The 25,235-nt window shown below is 47.4% G+C and overlaps 1 protein-coding gene across 2 annotated transcripts in view; it reads right to left on the reverse strand.

Moving 5' to 3' along the window:
• The window catches only part of LOC147097722 (nuclear receptor subfamily 5 group A member 2-like), a 73,356-nt gene extending 54,638 nt beyond the window's left edge, over positions 1–18,718 (reverse strand). The window contains exon 1 of one of the 2 annotated variants that reach the window (XM_085971760.1): positions 18,540–18,718. In XM_085971760.1, coding sequence (XP_085827886.1) covers positions 18,540–18,597 — 58 coding nt within the window. In that variant the 5' untranslated portion in view covers positions 18,598–18,718. Of the gene's footprint in view, positions 1–8,536; positions 8,703–18,539 lie in introns of those variants that run through there. The other variant, XM_085971759.1, reaches the window with a different exon arrangement.
• Between the last annotated feature and the right edge of the window lie 6,517 nt (positions 18,719–25,235).

The raw sequence follows: 25,235 nt of genomic DNA on the forward strand, positions 1-25,235 counted from the left end.
CAGCCTGCCGCACTCTCTGTCTCTCGGCCTGCCGCACTCTCCTTCTCATTCAGCCTGCTGCTCTCTCTGTCTCTCAGCCTGCTGCTCTCTCTCTGTCTCTCAGCCTGCTGCACTCTCTGTCTCTCAGCCTGCTGCTCTCTCTGTCTCTCAGCCTACTGCACTCTCTCTGTCTCTCAGCCTGCCGCACTCTCTGTCTCTCAGCCTGCTGCACACTCCTTCTCATTCAGCCTGCTGCTCTCTCTGTCTCTCAGCCTGCTGCACTCTCTCTGTCTCTCAGCCTGCTGCACTCTCTGTCTCTCAGCCTGCCCCACTCTCCCTGTCTCGCGGCCTGCTGCACTCTCCCTGTCTCTCGGCCTGCTGCACTCTCCCTGTCCCTCGGCCTGCTGCACTCTCTGTCCCTCAGCCTGTCGCACTCTCTCTGTCCCTCAGCCTGCCGCACTCTCTCTGTCTCTCAGCCTGCTGCACTCTCTGTCTCTCGGCCTGCTGCACTCTCCCTGTCTCTCAGCCTGCTGCACTCTCTGTCTCTCAGCCTGCTGCACTCTCTGTCTCTCAGCCTGCCCTACTCTCTGTCTCTCAGCCTGCCCCACTCCCTGTCTCTCAGCCTGCCACACTCTCCCTGTCTCTCGGCCTGCTGCACTCTCTGTCTCTCAGCCTGCTGCACTCCCTGTCTCTCAGCCTGCTGCTCTCTCTCTGTCTCTCAGCCTGCTGCACTCTCTGTCTCTCAGCCTGCTGCACTCTCTGTCTCTCGGCCTGCTGCACTTTCCCTGTCTCTCAGCCTGCTGCACTCTCTGTCTCTCAGCCTGCTGCACTCTCTGTCTCTCAGCCTGCTGCACTCTCTGTCTCTCAGCCTGCCCCACTCTCTGTCTCTCAGCCTGCTGTACTCCCTGTCTCTCAGCCTGCCACACTCTCCCTGTCTCTCGGCCTGCCGCACTCTCTGTCTCTCAGCCTGCTGCTCTCTCTCTGTCTCTCAGCCTGCTGCACTCCCTGTCTCTCAGCCTGCTGCTCTCTCTCTGTCTCTCAGCCTGCTGCACTCTCTCTGTCTCTCAGCCTGCTGCACTCTCTGTCTCTCAGCCTGCTGCACTCTCTGTCCCTCAGCCTGCCGCACTCTCTCTGTCTCTCAGCCTGCTGCACTCTCTGTCTCTCAGCCTGCTGCACTCTCTGTCTCTCAGCCTGCTGCACTCTCTGTCTCTCAGCCTGCTGCACTCTCTGTCTCTCAGCCTGCTGCACTCTCTGTCTCTCGGCCTGCTGCACTCTCTCTGTCTCTCAGCCTGCTGCACTCTCTGTCTCTCAGCCTGCTGCACTCTCTGTCTCTCAGCCTGCTGCACTCTCTGTCTCTCAGCCTGCTGCACTCTCTGTCTCTTAGCTTGCCACACTCTCTGTCTCTCGGCCTGCTGCTCACTCTCTGTCTCTCAGCCTGCTGCACTCTCTGTCTCTTAGCTTGCCACACTCTCTGTCTCTCGGCCTGCTGCACTCTCTCTGTCTCTCAGCCTGCTGCACTCTCTGTCTCTCAGCCTGCTGCACTCTCTGTCTCTCAGCCTGCTGCACTCTCTGTCTCTCAGCCTGCTGCACTCTCTGTCTCTTAGCTTGCCACACTCTCTGTCTCTCGGCCTGCTGCTCTCTCTCTGTCTCTCAGCCTGCTGCACTCTCCCTGTCTCTCAGCCTGCTGCACTCTCTGTCTCTCAGCCTGCTGCTCTCTCTCTGTCTCTCAGCCTGCTGCACTCTCTGTCTCTTAGCTTGCCACACTCTCTGTCTCTTGGCCTGCTGCACTCTCTGTTGCTCAGCCTGCTGCACTCTCCGTCTGCCAGCATGCCACACTCTCCCTGTCTCTCAGCTTGCTGCCCTGTCTCTCAATCTGCTGTGCACTACCTCTTCCCTCTACCTGCTGCTCAGAGTACCTCAGACCCTCTGAGTCCTATTCTTCCCCTTTTCATTGTCTCAGGTAACTTGGTCAGTCTCTGGTTCAGAGGGAACCACCGTACCCTGCAGCCTATGGAGCTCACAGTCCAGTGCTGGTTTCTAATGCCGAATAACAATTGGGTTCAATGGCCTAGAAATTCACTATGGCCCCGCCAGCTGGCTAGCACCCAAAAGTTAGCGCTGGGCGGGAAGCCTATAGCGATCGTCAGATATTCATTGTTAGCGCCCCAATTCGGAACCGGGCGCTATACCAGGGTGTGCCCGCCTCCGCTTGGGGCGCTGACACTGAATATCAGCGCTCTTGGCGCCGCTGCGCCAGCCGCTGCGGAGCGGCAGGCTGCGGTACTGCAGGCCTCCTCCTTCTCTTAAGGGGGAGCTGCCTGCAACGGGGAGATCGCCGCTGGATAGTGCCGGCAAATGAGCCCGGCACCACGGAGAAGTGCCGGGCTCACGGAAAGCAGCCGGCAATGCCGCGGGGGGGGGGGTGGAGGAGGCCGGGGAAGGAGGTGCGGGCAGGCGGCCGCCGAAAAAGCGGCCGGCCGCACCTTCCGCTTTAAAGCGCCCCACTAAGGCAGCAGGACGGCCCCGTTTTCTGGTCGCTGTTTGCGGCCGCTTCGGAGGAGGTGGCCGCAACTAAATATGGGGATCGGGCCGGTTTCGGGGCGGAACCGGGGCACTGCGCACACCGATGACGTCATCGGTGCCGGCGCAGCGCTAACGGCTACCGCCGCCAATACCGCTGCGCTGAATATCTGCGCAAACTCATTTCTGGCGCAAAATCACTCTTTAGGCGTTAACTGGGTGCAAAGCTGGCAGCGCCTTAATGAATTTCTAGGCCAATGTGTTTAGACTCACTTTGTTGTCCTGTTTGGTTGCCTGACAGTTCTAATGTAAAAAAAAAATTCTTATCTGTGTTTTGTGCAACTTTCATCAGAGTGGTCAACAACAAGGGGGACGTATTTAAGTGGAAACACATGGGCAAAGACATTTAAACATAAGCCTATAAATTACTGTTGGCAATATCAGTCAGTGAATACTAACCCCATTTGTATCACAGTGCTCTGATATCTTAATGAAGGCGTTAACCTGTTTATTTTTTAATTTCTAGACTACCCTTACTTGGCAAGTCTGCTCACATCCCTCAGTCAGATGTTCCTCAGTCACAGCGTCACTGCGGGAAGTGGAATAGCAGCATTCAAAAGGAAATGGGATAAATACTTGAAAGGAAAAAATTTGAATGGTTATGTGGAAAGAGCGGGGGGAGAGTGGGACTAATTGGATAGCTCCACCAAAGAGCCGGCACAGGCACGATGGGCCGAATGGCCTCCTTCTGTGCTGTATCATTCTATGATTCTAAGTCCCACTGTACCCACCTGCCCTTCTTTTAAATTCTTTATATTCTCTGTTGCCCAGCCTAATTCCGGTAGGTAGAATGCTGAAGGTCTCCAATAGTCAAAGTGTGATAAAAGCAAGCCCTTGTTGAGACCCTCTTTCCTGGCTGGCATAAACCATAGAAATAAATTGAAGTTACAATACGGAAGCAGACCATTAGCCTCAACCAGTCGGTGTTGCAAGCAGTCATAGTTACATTTACCCACCCTGATCCCATATAACTCGGCATAGTTTCTGCCTCAACACCTAACGCTGGAAGTAAATTTCACATCCTCACAACTCTCTGTGTAAAGAAGTTTCTCCTGTTCTAAATCTCTTACATTTAATCTTGTATCTACGGCCCCTTGTTCTTGACCCCTCAAGTACTGGAGTCGCTCTGATTTCCATCACTCCACCATTGGCAGCCATGCCTAGGCCCTAAGCTCTGGAATTCTCCCCATCCCTCTACCTCTCTCCCCTCCTTTAAGAAGCTCTTTAAAACCTCCCTCCTTGACAAGCGTCTGTCCTAATATCTCCTTATGTGGCTCGGTGTCAAACTGCCTTTGATAATCGCTCCTGTGAAGCGCCTTGGGACGTTTACTAATGTTAAAGGCGCTATATAAATGCAAGTTGTTGTTGTTGCTTCTGCGCACGTCTGTCATATCGCCCTGTCATCTGTGTTGCTCCAACAACCAGAGCCTGTAGCGATGAGCTTTAACTCTATTGTGCACAATATTGTGGGGCAGCTTCACAAACTGAGACGGGTGTTGTTTAATGTTAGTCCTGCCCAATGCAAAAAAATAGTTTGGTAACATAACATTAAAAAAAATCCTATTTCACAATAACACCATTAAAATTACCTATACAATTTTTGTGCCTTTATTAATGTTTTACAAAGAGGCCTATGCCTCTCTCCAAAGCTTAAGATTGAGGGAGATATTCATCCCACAGCTGTCACACTGTCACCCCACACCTGAGTCTGCTAAAAGAAAGACTTACATTTCTATAGTGTCTTTCATGACCTCAGGACGTCCCAAAGTGCTTTACAGCCAATGAAGTACTTTTGAAGTGTAGTCACTGTTGTAATGTAGGAAACGCGGCAGCTAATTTGCGCACAGCAAGCTCCCAACAAACAACACTGAGATAATGACCAGATAATCTGTTTTTTTTAGTGATGTTGGTTGAGGGATAAATATTGGCCCAGGACACTGCCCAGGATAATTCCCCCTGCTCTTCTTCGAATAGTGCTGTAGGATCTTTTACGTCCACCTGAGAGAGCAGAAGGGACCTCGGTTTAACGTCTCATCGGAAAGACAGCACCTCCGACAGTGCAGCACTCCCTCAGAGTGTCAACCTGGATTATGTGCTCAAGTCTCTGCTATTCCACAAATACTGCATTTTGAGCAAGTGCATTGTGGAGAATATCTCAGCCCAGATCAATATCATTCTATCAGAATGTCTTTCTTCAGAGTGTTTATCTGTTTGTTTTTCCAAATGATTTGAAGGAAAACTGGAAGATGAATCTTTGCAACTTTTCTCAGGCAAAAGTTCCACAGACTAATAATGAGTGCTTTTTTTTAAACCTGAAATGGAGGTTGTCTCAGAGAGTGAGTGAGAGGGAAAACAGAAAGATGACATCAGCTAAGCTTCACTTTGTTTATAATTAAAATTCATGTGGAAATGACTTATGAAGTAATACTGGGCGGCCTGCTGGTGGCACTGTCCAGGGAGAGTATAAATACTCAGGCATGGGCCCAGCTTGCTCAGGACATTCTTTAACAGGAACTAGTGAAGGACACAACTAGATCTCCATGTTGAAAAACAGTTGATTAAAGTCTTGTTTAATACTCAGACCGAGTGCCTAGTAGTGTTCTTACGTCATTGTTTGTAGAGAGATAATTAGAATTGAAAAGTAAGAATTGTTTATAGTGTCAACTGTGGCTCATTGGGTAGCACGCCTTGCCTTTGAGTCAGAAGGTTGTGGGTTCAAGTACCCACTCCAGAGACTGGAGCACAAAAATCTAGGTTGACACTCCAGTGCGGTACTGAGGGAGTGCCGCACTGTCGGAGGTGCCATCTTTTGGATGAGACGTTAAACCGAGGCCCCGTCTGCTCTCTCAGGTGGGCGTAAAAGATCCCATGGCACTATTTCGAAGAAGAGCAGGGGGGAGTTAACTCCCCGGTGTCCTGGGCCAATAGCTATCCCTCAATCAACATAACTAACAGATTATCTGGACATTATCACGTTGCTGTTTGTGGGAGCTTGCTGTGCGCAACTTGGCTGCCGCGTTTCCCACATTACAACAGTGACTCCACTTCAAAAGTACTTCATTGGCTGTAAAGCGCTTTGAGACATCCTGAGGTTGTGAAAAGCGCTGTAGAAATGCAAGTCTCTTTTTATAGAAAATTGTTTCCACCAAATTATTTCAAAAAGCCTCACATTGAATCTTAAAAAGCCTTTTTCACATCTAAGAAGTTAAGGTAAAAGTTTCACGTCTGAACTAACATTTAGTGTTCTTTTCACCTGGTGTATCAGATACACAAAAACGATTATTGCGGCAGTTGTGTTTTGTTTAGGCTTAGAATTCAAAAACAATCATTATTTCTTGAAACATTAAATTATGCAGCTGTACTAGCTAATTCTTTATTCAGCTGCGGTGATTAAGGGAATACAAGAAAGAACTTGCAATTTATATAACACCTTATTACATCCTCAGGATGTCCCAAAGCATTTTTTGCAAGCAACGGATTACTTCTGAAGTGCGTTCACTGTTGTTATTTAGGCAGCCAACATGCACACAGCAAGGTCCCGCCAACAGCAAATGAATGAATGATCAGGTAATCTGTTTTTGGTGGTGTTTACTGCAGAGTACGGCTTCCTCCCCACTCCCGCAACCCCTAAAGAGTGTCCCTACTGTGCATAGCGAACGTTTGTAAATGACGGGCAGGAAAAGACCAGCTGGTTCATCAAGCCTGTCCCACACTCATGATGGCCAGAGCATCATGACTAGACTTCCTACCCCACTCGCAGGCATGTAATCTCCCGGGAGCGGCAAAAAATTCCAATAAGGGGGGGGGGGAAAGTCTGAAAGATTCCTCGCCGACCCCTTCGGGCGATTGAACCCAGTCCAGGAGATCACGCGGACTGTGCGTGTGTTCGCTGTTAACCTTCTATATGGTGCTCAGTGTGACAGTTACACAGGCCGTTCAGGGATGATGTCAGGAAGCACTTCTTTACACAAAGGGTTAGTGGAAATGGGGAACTCTCTCTGCCCCACCCCCCCACCCCAAAAAAGCTGCGGCAGCAGGGGGGTCAATTGAAAATGTCAAGACTGAGATTGATAGATTTTTGTTCGGCAAGGGTATTAAGGGCTACGGAGCCAAGGCGGGTAGATGGAGTTAAGATACAGGTTAGCCATGATCTAAATGGTTGGCGGAACAAGCTCGAGGGGCTGAATGGCCTTCTCCCTGTTTCTATGTTCCTAATTATTGGCCGCTTTATGTAGTGGACATGCGCTGAGGAGGAATTACACAAACTTGTTTCATTTATGTGAGAAGTCACACAACACCAGGTTATAGTCCAACAGCTTTATTTGAAATCACAAGCTTTCGGAGTGCTGCTCCTTCATCAGGTGAAGTGAAGAGAAGCATATAGGCGCAGTATATATATATATATATATAGACTATATATGCTGTGTCTATATGCTTCTCTTCACTTCACCTGACGAAGGAGCAACGCTCCGAAAGCTTGTGATTTCAAATAAAGCTGTTGGACTATAACCTGGTGTTGTGTGACTTCTCACATTTGTCCACCCCAGTCCAACACCGGCATCTCCACATTGTTTCATTTAGGCAGCTTCCAGGCTGGCCCCGGTACTCAGCATTCCCTCACAGCAGCACAGTTGGGGTGGGACGTTCACTGGAGTAAGCATGTGCTAATAGGTCTTTTATTTTAAAGTTCTTGAATTATTTCATCCCAATTGCTTTCCTTTTTAAAAAAGTTACTCCTGTTGCAAAAGGAAGAGGTTTATCATGAAAGCAAGTTGCGTGGTGCAAATTTGGCACACTTTCATAGTTCAAGGTACAATACGGAGGGCATGGAGTGAATGGTACTTCCAGGTACGTACAGCAAAGGTCTAACATGGGTTCTGCACGTTTAGGCGGTCTTACTCATTGACAGAGCCAAGCTCCTTCCTGGGCAGGGAGCTTGGGTCAAGTGTGGTGGAGGTGGAGTGAGGGGAATGGGGCAGAGAGTTGGACACCGAGGGTATGGTCCCTGTGGGTGTTGAGGAGGGGCGGGGTGAACAGGGTAGGGCAAGAGGTGCTGGAACTATTAATCAGTGGCCTCGGGCTCTGTTCAGCCACGACTGCGTAGGGTGAAAACTCTGGAAATATGTCCTGTATTTCCATAGCCTTGACATTACAAAGACTTTCAACTTTCATTGTTTTAGAAACAGGGAGCCACACAGAGATCAAAACACACAGCTCGATGAACAGGATACTCAGTGCCTGATCTCCGTGAACGAGGATTTCAACACGTCAAGCTGCCGGGATGATTCCGAGTCCCTCGTGACTTTGACATCCCGAGTCCCAAATATGGAAATAAAAATTGTACTTCGAGGGGAGTGGGGAGAAGGAGAGGTCTTTGACTGTTGCAGATTACAAACAGGTTGCAAGAAAGTAATCTGTAGTCACGCTGCTCCTGAAAAGTCCAAATCTGCTTTAGAGACAATATCAAAACTGGTCAGAATGCTGAGCGGCGATAATACGAAAGAGTTGGCTTTCGCAGTAACACGTATTGTCGCAGCAAGCCCATCGCTGAAGTTTGATCAAACTGTAGAGTGTGGGGAGCTCCTGTAAATATTGACACAGTCCCAGAGACACCCCCACGCCCACTCCCACCCACCACCGCACCGCCACCCCCCCCCCCACCCCCTCCCACCCCGGTCTAGCTTCTGAAAGAAAAAAAGATGCTATTGTGGCCAAAAATATGTTTCTTTTCAGTATACAGCGTAATGTGTCAGTAAGTCCGCAGATACAGCAACCTAGTGACAGACCCATCTTGCGGGCTTCCCTAAGGTCCAGAGACGTCTATTTGTAAAGTTACAATTTAAAGCTTTCCCCTCAAAGCACATCAAGGTGATGAATGAATGAATTTGGAACCATCATTGTAAAATATATTTAACAGATGAAAATTTGCAGGTAGTTTAGTTAAAAGAAAAGGAAAGGGTAATTTTACTGTACTCACTCTGTATCAACATTTGATCTGAATCCGATTGCTGAATGTACATAAAGTTGGATTCGGTGTCCAGGTTTGGCAGCATGGCAGAAACACTAAGTTCCCAGTTATACTCAAGCCCTGAGCTGTACAGTGCACTGATAACACAGAGGTGCTTTGAATCTGACTATGGTGTGTGCTCAGTCAGCGCAGCGAAACCCTCTCCACAGGAAGAGGAGGAGGGGCATGGCCACTCAATGGACTGACATGTTCACTGGCCACTCATGGGTTGTCCCATATCATCCAATGTGTTAGAGAATAAGTAACAGCAACAGGAGCTCCTTTTACTAACCTATTAACCCTGTCAGTACTTATTATGGTAATTTGCCATCAAAATTGTCCTAGTTTATTCAGCAGGGCATCCAAAGTAATCCATAAATAGGACTCCCACAATGGCACTGAATTTTTATTTTGGGAGGGGATTGCTTCACTGCAATTCAAAGAATATCGGGCTGTACGATTTCTCCACGTGCTGTGTTTTAGATGCTAGCTATGCCACTGTGTCAACCACTCCAGAGACTTGAGCACAAACACCAGGCTGACACACCCAGTGCGGTACTGAGGGAGCGCTACACTGTCGGAGGGGCAGTACCGAGGGAGCGCCGCACTGTCAGAGGGGGAGTACTGAGGGAGCGCTACACTGTCGGAGGGGCAGTACCAAGGGAGCGCCGCACTGTCAGAGGGGGAGTACTGAGGGAGCGCTACACTGTCGGAGGGGCAGTACTGAAGGAGTGCTGCACTGTCGGAGGGGCAGTACTGAGGGAGCGCCGCACTGTCAGAGGGGCAGTACTGAGGGAGTGCTGCACTGTCGGAGGGGCAGTACTGAGGGAGCGCCGCACTGTCAGAGGGGCAGTACTGAGGGAGTGCTGCACTGTCGGAGGGGCAGTACTGAAGGAGTGCTGCACTGTCGGTGGTGCCGTCTTTTGGATGAGACGTTAAACCGAGGCCCGAGGTGGACGTAAATGGTGGCAATAGTGTAAATGGGTGGGGACCCACAGTGTAAATGGGGGGGGGGGGGGAAGGAAGTGTAAATAGGGGAAACAGTGTAAATAAATAAAGTCTTGCATTTCTATCGCGCCTTTCACAACCACCGGACGTCCCAAAGCGCTTTACAGCCAATGAAGCACTTTTTGAAGTGTAGTCACTGTTGTAATGTAGGAAACGTGGCAGCCAATTTGCGCACAGCAAGCTCCCACAAACAGCAATGTGGTAATGACCAGATAATCTGTTTTAGTGATGTTGGTTGAGGGATAAATATTGGCCCCAGGAAACCGGCAATAACTCCCCTGCTGCTCTTCCAAATAGTGGCCGTGGGATCTTTTAAATCCACATGAGAAAGGGGAGACGGGGCCTCAGTTTAATGTCTCATCCGAAAGACGGCACTTCCGACAGTGCGGCGCTGGATTATTGAGCTTAAGTCTCTGGAGTGGGACTTGAACCCACAACCTTCTGACTCAGAAGCAAGGGTGCTGCCCACTGAGCCATGGCTGACACTAAATACAGTGAACATCCCATGAACGAATAAAAAAAAAATGGGGAGGCATTCCCCAAAAACGAATTCCATGACCCCAGCAGCAGAGTCACAACCCACCATTTTGGTGCAGTGCAGCTCCCGCACAGCCGGCTCATGATATTTTGAATGGGCTGCGCAGCCCCTTAAAGGGGCCGTGTGCCACAAAACATTAAAGGGAACATTGTTGCCAACTCTCCCGGATTGCCCTGGAGTCTCCAGGAGTGAAAAATTAAGCTCCTGCTGTGAGCAACACCCGGGAGAAAAATCAACAGGGGGCGTTCAAAGAAAAACAATTGCGTATTTTTTCATTTTCCATTGAACATTTTGTTCATCCAAAACACACCATGTTTGACTGGCGTGCGGGTGGAGGTGGGAGGTCATGTGATCAAACCTCCAGGAATACGTCTGACCAGAGTTGGCAACACTATGCCTTCGGCTCCTGGAACCTGGGCTGACAGGTGCAGCAGTGTAAAGGTGCCCGAGTACTTCAAAACCTGTAGTGGATTCCGACTGTAAACGACAAGATCCCGACTAACCTGGGCTGGGGTGGGTACTATCCATGTTGTCTATTGATTCCTGGCTCTGTCTGTACTGCATATTGTTCCTGACTAACATGGATTTTGTTGTGGGTAGTTCAAAGGAGGGCTGTTATCTAAAGTCTATAAACTTATCAGCGACTTTTCATTAGTTTCTGATAAGTTTATAGAACTCAGGAGATAGAATAAACATTAGAGGGGAAGGCAGCTCCATGGACAAGCACTGTGAATTTAAGGGCTCGCTCTGACATATGTGCCACTTTGCTTTATTCCTTTTCCTCCTGGAAACTATCATGTTAAATGAATCACAATTTAAAGGTTCCTCTGTGTAGCCATGTTGATTTTCCATGTGGTTGGGTAATTTGAACAGCTCCTCTGCTAGCACAGTTGATGAAGAGAGCGTGTCTCTAAGGATAAGGGGTAGGCCATTTAGGACAGAAATGAGGAGGAATTTTTTCACCCAGAGAGTGGTGAACCTGTGGCATTCTCTACCACAGAAGGCAGTAGAGGCCAATTCATTAAATATATTCAAGAAGGAGTTGGATATATTTCTTAAGGCTAAAGGGATCAAGGGATATGGGGAGAAAGCAGGGACCGGGTAATGAATTTGGATGATCAGCCATGATTGCATTGAATGGCGGAGCAGGCTCGAGGGGCCGAATGGCCTACTCCTGCTCCTATCTTCTATGTTTCTATGTGTCAAGGATGCCGTACAGACCAGAGTGAGCCCGTGCTCAGTGCCCTATGGTTATGGAGAGGACACACCAGTCCACTTGATTGGCACCCTATCCACTGGCTTAAACATCCACTTGCCCCACCGGTGTACCATGGCACAGTGTGCACTCTCTACAAGATGCACTGCGGCAACTCGCCAAGGCTTCTTAGCCAGCACCTCTTAAATCCCTGACCTCCACCACCTAGAAGGACAAGGGCAGCAGGAGCAATGGGAACACCATCACCTCTAAGTTCCCGTCCAAGTCACACACCATCCCGACTTAGACATATATCGCTCGTTCCTTCATTATCGCTGGGTCAAAATCCTGGTACTCCCTACCAATCATAGAATCAAATATTGTAAAAAACATAGTAATGAATTGTCATCATGGATTTCAAAAGGGAAAGTCTTGCTTGACCAACCTCATTGAATTTTTTGAAGAGGTAACAGAGAGAGTAGACAACGGTAATGTAGTAGATGTAATTTATCTAGATTTTCAAAAGGCCTTCGATAAGTTATCCCATAATAGACTGATGAACAAGGTCAGAGAATGCGAAGTCAGGGGGCAAGTAGCGGAATGGATAGCTAGCTTCAAGACAGAAAGCAGAGTAGGAGTAAAGGGTAGCTATTCACAGTGGCAGAAGGTGGGTAGTGGTGTTCCACAAGGATCAGTGCTGGGACCACTGTTGTTCACAATTTAGATTAACGATTTAGACTTTGGAATCAAAAACACAATTTCTAAATTTGCGGATGACACCAAATTGGGGGGGATAGTCAATACTGAGGAGGACTGCAACAAATTACAGGAGGACATTAATAAAATTGCAGAATGGGCATATAGATGGCAAATGAAGTTCAACACAGATAAATGTGAGGTATTGGCCCAGAAATTCGGGTCCCCATGGATGAGTACGCACGGGGCACTCACCCGTAGGTCGAATGGAAGTGCCGGTTTTCTGCATGCACTGCGCATGCGCGGGAAACTGGCATTTCCGTTCCTCTGAACGAAGAGGTTCAGAGATCGAACGCGCGCGCAGGAGAGGCTTAGGTTTTTTTTGCAGGTTTTCCCAGGATCGTAAGCCTGCAGGATTTAGAAGTGTAAAAAGCAGTCGCAAGGCCTGCTTTTTACAAGGTAAGTGGTCAATTAATTAAAATTAAAACATTTTTTCCACAGGTTTATTATTTTTAAATACTTTAAAGCAAGGTAAGTTTATTTTTAGCCCCGTTAGAATATAAAATTATTTTTTTCAAAAATTTAAATTGTTGTTTAAAATAGTTATTTAATGTAATTTATAGTTTATTTAAAAAGTGTGATTTAAAAAAAAAAATATTTGAAGGTTTACTGCTATTTTGGGGCCGTAGTATTTATAAGTTTTGACAGCTCTTCCTGTCAATCTTATGAATGGAGCATTCCCTCCTCCGATTGGCTGCCCATGGCCCACGTGATCCCAGGGGACGCATCGCACTAATTGCGCCCCTGGGATACGCAAGCACTGCGCGCCGGCAGCTGGGCCAGGCCCCTGGAGCGGAATTCCACGGGAGCCCAGAGCTCAACGGCTGGCGCGCAAGGTAAGTGCAGGTTGGGGGCTTACACCCGCGGGAAGCCCCCGACCTGAATTTCTGGGCCATTGCATTTTGGTAGGAAGAATAGGGAGATCACTTATTACTTGGAGGGTGCAAGTCTAGGTGGGGTAGAGGAACAAAGTGATCTCGGAGTGCAAATACACAAATCACTAAAAGTTGCGACACAGGTTAACAAGGCCATAAAAAAAGCAAACCAGGCACTAGGGTTTATTTCTAGAGGCACAGCATTGAAAAGTAGGGAAGTTATGTTAAACCCGTTTCGAACCTTGGTTAGACCACATTTAGAGTATTGCGTACAGTTCTGGTCGCCATATTATAAAAAGGATATAGAGGCACTGGAGAGAGTGCAGAGAAGATTTACAAGGACGATACCAGAAATGCGAGGGTATACCTATCAGGAAAGGATGAATAGGCTGGGTCTCTTTTCTCTTGAAAAGAGGAGGCTGAGGGGGTGACCTAATAGAGGTCTTTAAAATTATGAAAGATTTTGATAGAGTGGATACAGAGAGAGTGTTTCCACTTGTGGGGAAGAGCATAACTAGAGGCCATCAATAGAAGATAGTCACCAAAAAATCCAATAGGGAATTCAGGAGAAGCCTCTTTACCCAGAGAGTGGTGAGAATGTGGAACTCGCTACCACAGGGAGTGGTTGAAGCGAAAAGTATTGATGCATTTAAGGGGAGGCTGGACAAGCATCTGAGGGAGAAGGGAATCGAGGGTTATGCTGATAAGATGAGGAAAGACGGGAGGAGGCTCGAGTGGAGCATAAACGCCGGCATGGACTGCTTGGGCCGAATGGCCTGTTTCTGGGCCGTATATCCGATGTAATCCTATGTAATCATAGAATGGTTACAGCACAGAAGGAGGCCATTCGGCCTGTCGAGCCTGTGCTGGCTCTCTGCAAGAGCACCTCAGCTAGTCCCATTCCCCCGCCCTTTCCCTGTAGCCCTGCAATTTTTTTTCCTTCAGGTACTTATCCAATTCCCTTTTGAAAGCCGCGATTGAGCCTGCCTCCACCGCCCTCTCAGGCAGTGCATTCCAGATCCTAACCACTCGCTGCGTAAAAAAGTTTTTCCTCATGTCGCCTTTGGTTCTTCTGCCAATCACCTTAAATCTGTGTCCTCTGGTTCTCGGCCCCTCCGCCAATGGGAACAGTTTCTCTATATTCTCTGTCCAGACACCTCTATCAAATCTCCTCTCAACCTTCTCTGCTTTAAGGAGAACAACCCCAGCTTCTCCAGTCTATCCACATAACTGAAGTCCCTCATCCCTGGAATCATTCTCGTAAATCTTTTCTGCACCCTCTCTAAGGCCTTCACATCCTTCCTAAAGTGTGGTGCCCAGAATTGGACACAATACTCCAGTTGAGGCCGAATCAGTGTTTTATAAAGGTTCATCATAACTTCCCTGCTTTTGTACTCTATGCCTCTATTTATGAAGCTCAGGATCCCGTATGCTTCTTTAACCGCTTTCTCAACCTGCCCTGCCACCTTCAACGATTTGTGCACATATACCCCTAGGTCTCTCTGTTCATGCACCCTCTTTAGGATTGTACCTTTTAGTTTATATTGCCTCTTCTCGTTCTTCGTACCAAAATGTATCACTTTGCACTTTTCTGCTTTAAATTTCATCTGCCACGTGTCCCCCCATTTCACCAGTCTTCTTGAAGTCTATCACTCTCCCCCTGTTCCCTGTAATTTTTTTTAGCGGGGTGGCCACGGGGTCCCTTTAACGGGCTGCGCGCCCATTCAAAATACCATGCATGTGCGTTTTTTTCTATTTAAAATCCGGCAAGCTGGCTGTGCGGGACCTTCAGAGAGCTGCGCTTAAAGGGAACATTGCTCCCGAACTAACGGCGATGAGGGAGCACCGTCACCACACGGACTGCAGCAGTTCCAGACGAAGGTCCACCACCACCTTCTCGCGGGCAATTAAGGATGGGCAATAAATTTACTCGCTACGATAGCAAAATACTGCGGATGCTGGAATCTGAAATAACAACAGAAGACGCTGGAAAAACTCAGCAGGCCAGGCAACATCCGTGGAGAGAGAAATAGAGTCAACGTTTCAGGTCGAAGACCCTTCGTCAGAACTGAGAAAAATGCAGGAAATGAAACAGATTAAAAGGCCAGTTTGGGGGCTGGGAAATGGGGGAGGGGATGAAAGAACAAAAGGGAAGGTCTGGGAGAGGTGAGGAGACATTAAGAGATAGTCAAGACGAGACGAGATATTGATATCACAGGTAAAGAGACCAAAGATGGCTGTAGATGAAGTGTGAAATGCACTGGCAGAATGAGAGACAGCTGCCATGTGGGAGAGAAAAAAAAGGAAAAGGCACAAATTTACTCAGTGCTTTATCTAGGGTCGCCAACTCTTGGTTGGATGTATTCCAGGAGACCATCACATGACCTCCAACCGCCCCCTTCCCCACACATCCGTCATTGGCTGCCCAACATGTCCATCATTGTGACGCACTGACGGCCAATTGGAAAGTGAACAGACTCTTGGTTACCCTATTGACCTTCACCACCCCCACCATCTCCAATATTTTAATAACTAATTAACAAAAGTGTTCAAAGAAAATTAAAAAAAACAAATTGCTTCCATAATTTTTCTCCTGGGTTTTTGCTCGCCGCCGTGTCCTGGAGATTAATCGTCAGTTCCTGGAGACTCCAGGGCAACCCTGGAGGGTTGGCGACCCCCTTGCTTTATCATATGCCTCAGAAACATGTCAAAGCTCTTGATTTACAAGGAATTGCTTTGAAGTGCAGTGACTGCTGTGAGTGCGGTCCAGCAGGAGAAGTTTTTTTTTTATTCGTTTATGGGATGTGGGCGTCGCTGGTGAGGCCCAGCATTTATTGCCCATCCCCTAATTGCCCTCGAGAAGGTGGTGGTGAGCCGCCTTCTTGAACTGCTGCAGTCCGTGTGGTGAAGGTGCTCCCACAGTGCTGTTAGGGAGGGAGTTCCAGGATTTTGACCCAGCGACGATGAAGGAACGGCCGATATATTTCCAAGTCAGGATGGTGTGTGACTTGGAGGGGAACTTGGAGGTGGTGGTGTTCCCGTGCGCCTGCTGCCCTTGCAAGGATGTTAGACTTGTGTCTGTCAGTCATCAGCCAATTGTATTTTTCTGTATTTTTTAATTATCTTGCTTGTTAATTCTATTTTACGCACTAAAATGTTTCTCCAATGGTAGCATTGGACTTCCAGAATTTACGAGGTGGGGGCGGGTGATGGGCAGCAGGAATGTGTGAATATTTGTAGGTGGACCCTCCATATAGAAACATTTGCCCAGGGGTCTCCAGGGATTGAAAATTAATCTCCGGGACGCCCCTGCGAGTAAACCCGGGTTAAAGCCACTCATGTCAGCAAATGCATTGAGCATTTTGGAGACAGTAAGATCCCACAAACAGCAGTGAGCTGAATGACCACCTAATCATTATTTTAACTGCTCACCCGCCAGGATTCTGCTGAGCGAGTCGGGTTAAAATTGCCCCTTCTGATACAGGATAGCCTGAGCTAACACCCCCATTTTAAACTGCCTGAGGTCGGAACACCCCCCGTCTTTCAGATCCCTTAGTCTGAGCCTCCATTTCAAACTGTCTAACATTGGACCCCATTTAAGATCGAGTCTGAACCCCAACTTTAAACTGCCAGTATCAGCTTGGCTCAGCGGGTAGCACTCTCACTTTTGAGTCAGAAGGTTGTGGGTTCAAGTCCCACTCCAGGGACTTGAGAACAAAAAACTAGGCTGACGCTCCCAGTGCTGTGCTGAGCGAGTGCCGCACTGTCAGACGTGCCGTCTTTCGGATGAGACATTAAACCGAGGCCCCCATCTGCTCTCTCAGGTGGACATAAAAAATCCCACGGCACTATTTCGAAGAAGAGCAGGGGAGTTCTCCCCGGTGTCCTGGGGCTAATATTTATTCCTCAATCAACATCACTAAAACAGATTATCTGGTCATTATCACATTGCTGTTTGTGGGAGCTTGCTGTGCGCAAGTTGGTTGCCGCGTTTCCCTATATTACAAAAGTGACTACACTTTCAAAGTACTTCAATGGCTGTAAAGCGCTTTAGGGTGGTCGTGAAAGGCGCTATAGAAATGCAAGTCTTTCTTTGATATTGGATGCACCCACCACTAGGCCAGGTTAGGTTTTTTTCAATAAAATCTATAAACTAAGTTATGCTACTGTGTAGTTAGCTGAAGATAACAAGCCCTTATTTGCCACAGGGCTTTTACTCGGGGGATATCTACACAGAGATAGCAAGGAAATAGTGATGCAGGTCCATGGAATATGCTGCCCCAAAAAGCTGTAGAAGCTACATCATTACATAAATTTAAAATAGAAATAGACAGTTTCCTAGAAGTAAAGGGAATTAAGGGTTACGGGGAGCGGGCAGGAATTTGGACATGAGTCTAGGTTCGGACCGGTCATGGCCCTGTGGGTAGTGAAGCGGGCCCAGGGGCCGTGTAGCCTGATCCTGCTCCTATTTCATGTGTCCAATTCTGTTAGATTCAGGAGATGGTTCTGTGATAGTGGATTGGCGGTTAGGATCAGATCAGCCATGATCTTATTGAATGGCGGAGCAGGCTCGAGGGGCCGATTGGCCTACTCCTGCTCCTATTTCTTATGTTCTTATGTTCTTATGTGGCGAGATATTCTGTGCCTCTGCACACACTTGCCCCCATTTTTAGACTGACCGGTCCAAAAACATGTGAGACCCAAAAAGATTGGCTGTGTCATGCCAACACCGGCTCACAGGGAGATTTAAACATTTCTGAATAGTGATTGGCAAATTGCCTTCTGCAGTGACAGAATTTATATTATAATGCAGCATTTTGTGTTGCAAAATGGGGCAATTTTAAGTTAAAATCATCTTGTGTCACAAGCATTCGGTCATTGTGACAAAAGATGAAATATGGGTTCCCCCTTCCCTTCAAGAGAGACTTGAATTGGGATAAAGAATTGCTGGTATCAGAAATGTTGCATATGATTACAGTTCACTCTAAATACATATGTGCAATGTGTTGCAGGGAAATTCCAAACAGGTGTTTATGACCTGGGGTTGCAATCTATCCTGGTCTAGCGTTCTAGCCCAATTTAAACAATAATTAACCTTAAGAATGACTTTAACCAAGGTGTTGACGTTTGGCTAATTGGCTAATGGGAGCTTGTTTCTCCCTCATAGCCAATTTCCCACCAGCGAGTCTACCTTACTCAGGGGGGTGGGGGGTGGGCCAATCTTCCCCAGGCCGCTAACCAATATTGCTCCTTGATTGGTCAATAGACAAAGGGTTGAGATGGATGATGGCTATTTCCTTCTCGCCGCCCCCCCCAGCCCTCCCACTACTTAAAGTGCAACGTTCTGACAATGAAAGGCTCCGTATCCAGTCACCTAACTGAGAACTCACAGTGACCCAGGAGAGAACTCACTAAACTCATCAGAACTGAAGTCAATAAGATTGACCATCAGGCAGGGCTGGGCCATGAACCCACGACCTCTGGGGGGACGTGCACATAGCAACCCTTGACTTTCTGTTCCCGCTTCATGACAGCTAGAAAATGCCTGGCTCGTTAGTTGTCTTGGTCTCGTTGACAACAAACATGGCTACTCACTCGTACCAAACGATGGCTGCATCGTCGAAGCTCGCGGAAGGTCTCTGGCAAAGCTTGCCGACATACTTTCATCACTCTGAGCCACACATCACACAAAAAACAAATCCGACGGTAAATCTTCAAAAATAATCCTTTTCTGCGGGGGGGGAGGGAAGAAGAAATTCCGCTGCACCTGATAAAGTCAAAGAAAATGAACCCTTCCCTCATACATCAGACATCGTGCAAACTGGACTTTGTCCGCATTCTGATTGCTGAGATGTAGTAAATTGCAACTCCACCTAATGATAGGCTGTGTAATCAGATGAGAACTAGGCCTACTGCCTCCTGCTTAGGCCCAGTCATGAAAACTCGCCAAGTGCACATTCATTTGAGATCTGTGTGTGTGTGTGTGAAAGACAAATAGGAGATAAGGGTTGTTGACTGATAGTGAAGAGAAAAAGAAATGATTAACTCGATGATTCCAAGTATTCGGAACAACAAACGTTGCATTCTTTGGGTGAAGAAGTCTTTTCCCAATCATTTTTTTCACCAGATTCTCGAAAGAGGTTTGAAGGCAAGTGGGTTGGCTTTCGTTGGGAGTCATCGATGTTGGGGAAAGTTCACTCAGTTTCAATCGTTCCGTGATATGCCACAGTTGCGGCAATAAAAGGATGCCAGTGTTAGCCGATGTGAGATTTTAGAATTCCAGTTAGCAAGGTGGTGAGGGGGGTGGGTAGCTGTAATTGTTTACTGTAGTCGCCATGGATTGACTGTCTTAGCGGGTCACAGAGGAAATTGGCCAAAGTTTTTTGTCTATCCCAGGCGACTGCATGACTCGGAGAGGGGCGGGGGGGGGTGGGTGGGGCGGGGGAGTGAGTGAGTGGGTTGATGATCTATGTAGATTGCACCATGTTTGGATGTGACAAGCTAAATGGAATTGCTGGTTTTGTCCTGGCCTTTCTTGTATGTTCGGAAGACTTATAGAATCATAGAATGATACAGCACAGAGGGAGGCCTTTGGATCCATCGTGCCAGTACCGGCTGTTTGAAAGGGCTGTCCAATTGGTCCCACTCCCCCCCTGCTCTTTCCCCAGAGCCCTGCAAATTTTTCCACTTCAAGTAGTTATCCAATTCCTTTTTAAAGTTATTATTGAATCTGCTTCCACCGCCCTTTCAGGCAGCGCGTTCCAGATCATAACAACTCGCTGCACAAAAGACGTTACTCCTCATCTCGTCCTCTGGTCACCGACCCTCTTGCCACTGGAAACAGTTTCTCCTTATTTGCTCTATCAAAACCCTTCACTATAAAAGTTCTCACGATATGGCCAAGGAACAATTTGTAGCTCTCTCCCCCATCTGTGGCCCTCGGGAGGTTTCTGCCAATCCATCCACAGCCTATCGGGTCTCACTGGGTAGGGAAGTGCAGCATTGAACCATGACCCATGATGCTATGGAACAATGTGTTGGAGACAACCTTCGAAGCAAGATATTAGTTGGGATTGTGATTCTGAATGCCATGGTAGTGCTTTTTAATTGTTCTTGCAACGTGGGCAACACTGGCAAAGGACTATTTATTGCCCATCCTTGGTTGCCCTTTGGGCATTAACGTCCAGTGTGGGGCTGGAGTCACATGTAGACCAGACCGGGATGGGGTGGCGGGTTCCCTTCCCTTGAAGGGCATTAGTGTAGTGTCTACAGAACTTGGTACTGGACTAACAGCCTAGTGGTCGGGTAGTTCAAGTCTCACCACAGACCAATTGTGAAAGTGAATCTAGTACAGGAAACTTTGGTTTATCCGGAGGTTGTATGTCCGGAATACTCGATCTAACGGCAAAAATCAGGAGCCGTTTTCTATAAGTTTTTTTAGTTCTCGTTCTTTTTTTTTCCCAGTCAGCACTGCAAGGTCTGTAGCTATAGCAACAGCTTCAGCTAGAGACGCTTGCAGCTGCCTCTTTAGAAGCTGTTGCTAAGCAACAGTGTTTGTTGTCAGATACGGAGATGAAAACCTCCGTATGCTTCAACGTTAACTTTGTATGTCTCGCAGTTTTGATAGATCGGCAACACGCCAGTCCCGTCGGTGCTGGATATCACAAAGTTTCCTGTAATCTGTGGGCTGGCATCGGAAAATTGACTCTAAGCTGCTTCTGGACTGTTGTAGAGGCCGAACTGATTCACAAATCAGTCTGACACCCATGTCCCGGTCAGACCGAATACACGACTCTCGTCCCAGCCCGCATGGGTGACTCTCGATGCCGTCTAAATTGGCCAAGCAAGCATTCCGTTGCAAAAAAAAGGCCCACTATCCCCTCCTCAGAGAAACTAGGGATAGGCAATAAATGCGGCATTCTCATCGTCACCCACGTTCCAAGAACAAATAGAGAAGCAGTTAATGAGTAACATGATTAAATATGGCCACATTGTGATAATTTGTCTCTTTACCTGTCCCATTACCACCTCGTCTCGCCTTGAATATCTCTTAATGTCTCCTCACCTCTCACAGAACCTCCCTTTTGTTCTTTCATCCCCTCCCCCATTTCCCAGCCCCCGCAAACTTGCCTTTTAATCTGTTTCATTTCCTGCTTTTTTCTCAGTTCTGAAGAAGGGTTTCGACCTGAAACATTGACTCTGTTTCTCTCTCCACGGATGTTGCCTGGCCTGCTGAGTTTTCCTAGCGTTTTCTGTTGTTATTTCAGATTTCCAGCATCCGCAGTATTTTGCTATTGTGATAATTATGGTACTAGTTTTCCACACATATTACACTCAGATTAAAATTTGAATTGGCAAGTCTTTGCATTGCAGATAATAGCAGATTTGAAAATTCAGTCCAATTTTAGAATCATATATTTCACATAAATATGATTCATGTTCTAAACTACACCGCTGACTCGAACAAAAAGCAGCTTGAGCATTAAAAAGATGGAACTATATTTTTATGCCACAGATTGGAGGGCAGTTCTAAGGCATCCATCCCGGGTTTTTATGTGCCGGAACCATCCAGTCAGCTGGATGATCGGAGCAGGAATCGTTGAGCTGGAATGTGAGCTTGTAGCACAACAATGAGGAAGATGTAGCAATGTGCAGAGCGCACAATATAACACAGCTGTTGAACACAAGAAGCGTGTCTTTGGAGTGACGTCCCTTCCAAAGAAAACGTCGAGAGTTCCTGGTCTCCGACTGGTTCACTACCCACTGTTTTAATGAGTTCACTCTCTTGGCCGTTAATTTTAATCGTTAGGATTTTTCCCTGGCGTTAGAACATAAGAAGTAGGAGCACCCGATCAAGCCCCCTCACAATCTTATATGTTTCGATAAGATCGCCTCTCATTCTCCTGAATTCCAATGAGTATAGGCCCAACCTACTCAATCTTTCCTCATAAGTCAGCCCCCTCATCTCCGGAATCAACCGAGTGAAACTTCTCTGAACTGCCTCGAGAGCAAGTATATCTTTTCTTAAATATGGAAACCATATTAGGAGGCTGGTGAGCAGGGCTTCAGATCTGCCTTTGAGGATACTTACAAGGAATTCCATCTTCCCCAACTTCACAGCGCAATCACCGAGGTGTTGGGTAGGGCGGGGCAGTGGTTATGGTACAAAACCAGCAAACCCAACTGGTTCACTAATGTCCTTCAGAGAACGAAGCCTGCCACTGCTACTGCTTTTATTGCAAGGGGGATGGAGTATAAAAACAGGGAAGTCTTGCTGCAGTTATACAGGGTATTGGTGAGGCCACATCTGGAATACTGCGTGCAGTTTTGGTTTCCATATTTAAGGAAAGATATACTTGCTCTCGAGGTGGTTCAGAGAAGGTTCACTCGGTTGATTCCGGAGATGAGGGGGTTGACGTATGAGGAAAGGTTGAGTAGGTTGGGCCTCTACTCATTGGAATTCAGAAGAATGAGAGGCGATCTTATCGAAACATATAAGATTGTGAGGGGGCTTGATCAGGTAGATGCGGTGAGGATGTTTCCACTGATGGGTGAGACTAGAACTAGGGGGCATAATCTTAGAATAAGGGGCTGCCCTTTCAAAACTGAGATGAGGAGAAACTTCTTTACTCAGAAGGTAGTAAATCTATGGAATTTGCTACCCCAGAGAGCTGTGGAAGCTGCAACATTAAATAGATTTAAAACAGAGATAGACAGTTTCCTAGCAGATAAGGGAATTAGGGGTTACGGGGAGAGGGCAGGGAAGTGGACGTGAGTCTAGGTTCGGATCAGCCATGATCCTATTGAATGGCGGAGCAGGCCCGAGGGGCCGTATGGCCTACTCCTGCTCCTACTTCTTATGTTCTTATGTACTCAGCCTGGACTATCCCTGATCCCAGTCTATACTACGTGCTTGACTACTTAATGGCCTCTCAGCAACTAGGGATGGGCAAGAAATAAATCAATATTGCCCGCATCGCAGGAACAACTGAGAAGAATTAGACACCTGCCTCTTTTTGAATGTTGTGAAAATAGAGACAATGCCAGAAGGCAACAGTGGCATTACTGTACTCCTCTTCTCACCTCTTCCCTCTATTTTCACCTTCCTGCAATTCACTGAAACAAATGATCTGGTCATTCTCACATTGCTGTTGGCTGCCACGTTTCCTACATTACAACAGCGACCACACTTCAAAAAGTACCTCATTGGCTGTAAAGCGCTTTGGACGTCCTGAGGTCGTGAAAGACGCTGTAGAAATGCAAGTCTTTCTTTCTCTTCCATCTCTTTTCACTTTCTGCCTCTCCCTCTATTTCCTCTTTCGTTTCCCTGTTTCTCTGTTCCTCTTCCGTTCCCATCTAGTCTGCAGGGCTGCTGTACTCTTGCTTTTATATCAATGGGCCCACGAGCTAAGACACCAGCCGGGAGATCCCACTCCTGATTGAGGTGCAGTACTCCCACCTAGGCCACAGCTGAGGAGCGGACTCTGCCCAGCACAACAGCAACAACTTGCATTTATATAACGCCTTTAACATAGTAAATCGGCCCATGGCGCTTCACAGGACCGTTATCAATCAAAATTTGACATTGGGTCACATAAGTAGATATTAGGGCAGGTGACCAAAAGCTTGGTCCAAGAAGTAGCTTTTAAGGAGTGTCTTAAAGGAGGAGAGGCGGAGCGGCGGAGAGGTTTAGGAAGTAACCTACTGCCACTCACTATCTAGCCACACCAATGAAGACTGGGTGAGTTACCAGCGAGATACCCAGGGACTCAACGTGCAGCCTGAAACACTGGCTTCAGGGCAGGAGATGCCAAAGGGTCAGATTTTGAGGAAGTAACATATAGGGTGGATAAAGGTGAACCAGTGGACGTAGTGTATTTAGACTTCCAAAAGGCATTTGACAAGGTGCCACACAAAAGATTATTGCTTAAGATAAAAAATCACGGGATTGGGGGTAATATTCTGGCATGGATAGAGGATTGGCTATCTAACAGAAGGCAGAGAGTTGGGATAAATGGTTCATATTCAGACTGGCAATCAGTAACCAGTGGTGTTCCGCAGGGGTCAGTGCTGGGTCCCCAACTCTTTACAATCTATATTAACGATTTGGAGGAGGGGACCGAGTGTAACACGTCAAAGTTTGCAGATGATACTAAGATGGGAGGGAAAGTAGTGAGTGAGGAGGACATAAAAAACCTGCAAGGGGACATAGACAGGCTAAGTAAGTGGGCAGAGATTTGGCAGATGGAATACAATACTGGAAAGTGTGAGGTTATGCACTTTGGCAGGAAAAATCGTAGAGCAAGTTATTATCTTAATGGCAAGAAACTTGAAAGTACTGAAGTACAAAGGGATCTGGGGGTCCTGGTGCACGAAACTCAAAAGGTTAGTATGCAGGTGCAGCAAGTGATTAAGAAGGCCAATGGAATGTTGGCTTTCATTGCTAGGGGGATAGAATATAAAAATAGGGAGGTATTGCTTCAGTTGTACAAGGTATTGGTGAGACCGCACCTGGAATACTGCATACAGTTTTGGTGTCCATACTTAAGAAAGGACATACTTGCTCTCGAGTCAGTACAAAGAAGGTTCACTCGATTAATCCCGGGGATGAGGGGATGGACATATGAGGAGAGGTTGAGTAGATTGGGACTCTACTCATTGGAGTTCAGAAGAATGAGAGGCGATCTTATTGAAACATATAAGATTATGAAGGGGTTGGATCGGGTGGATGCAGGGAGGATGTTCCAGATGATGGGTGAAACTAGAACTAGGGGGCATAGTCTTAGAATAAGGGGCTGCTCTTTCAAAACTGAGATGAGGAGGAACTACTTCACTCAGAGGGTGGTAGGTCCATGGAATATGCTGCCCCAAAAAGCTGTCGAAGCTACATCATTACATAAATTTAAAACAGAAATAGACAGTTTCCTAGTAGAAAAGGGAATTAAGGGTTACGGGGAGCGGGCAGGAATTTGGACATGAGTCTAGGTTCGGATAGGTCATGGCCCTGTGGGTAGCGGAGCGGGCCCAGGGGCCGTGTAGCCTGATCCTGCTCCTGTTTTCGTGTGTCTAATGCTGTTAGATTCAGGAGATAGTCCTGTCATAGTGGATTGGCGGTTAGGATCAGATCAGCCATGATCTTATTGAATGGCGGAGCAGGCTCGAGGGGCCAATTGGCCTACTCCTGCTCCTATTTCTTATGTTCTTATGTTCTTATGTATTCACAAACTCGCTCGCATTGGCAAACGGTGAATCCTTTAAACAGCGATTCCTTGTTTGTTTGATGAGCACCATCTTCTC

The sequence above is a fragment of the Somniosus microcephalus genome, chromosome 31 (assembly GCF_052327205.1).
Source record: "Somniosus microcephalus isolate GS21.2 chromosome 31, FLI_Smic_1.0, whole genome shotgun sequence".
NCBI classification, from domain to species: domain Eukaryota; kingdom Metazoa; phylum Chordata; class Chondrichthyes; order Squaliformes; family Somniosidae; genus Somniosus; species Somniosus microcephalus.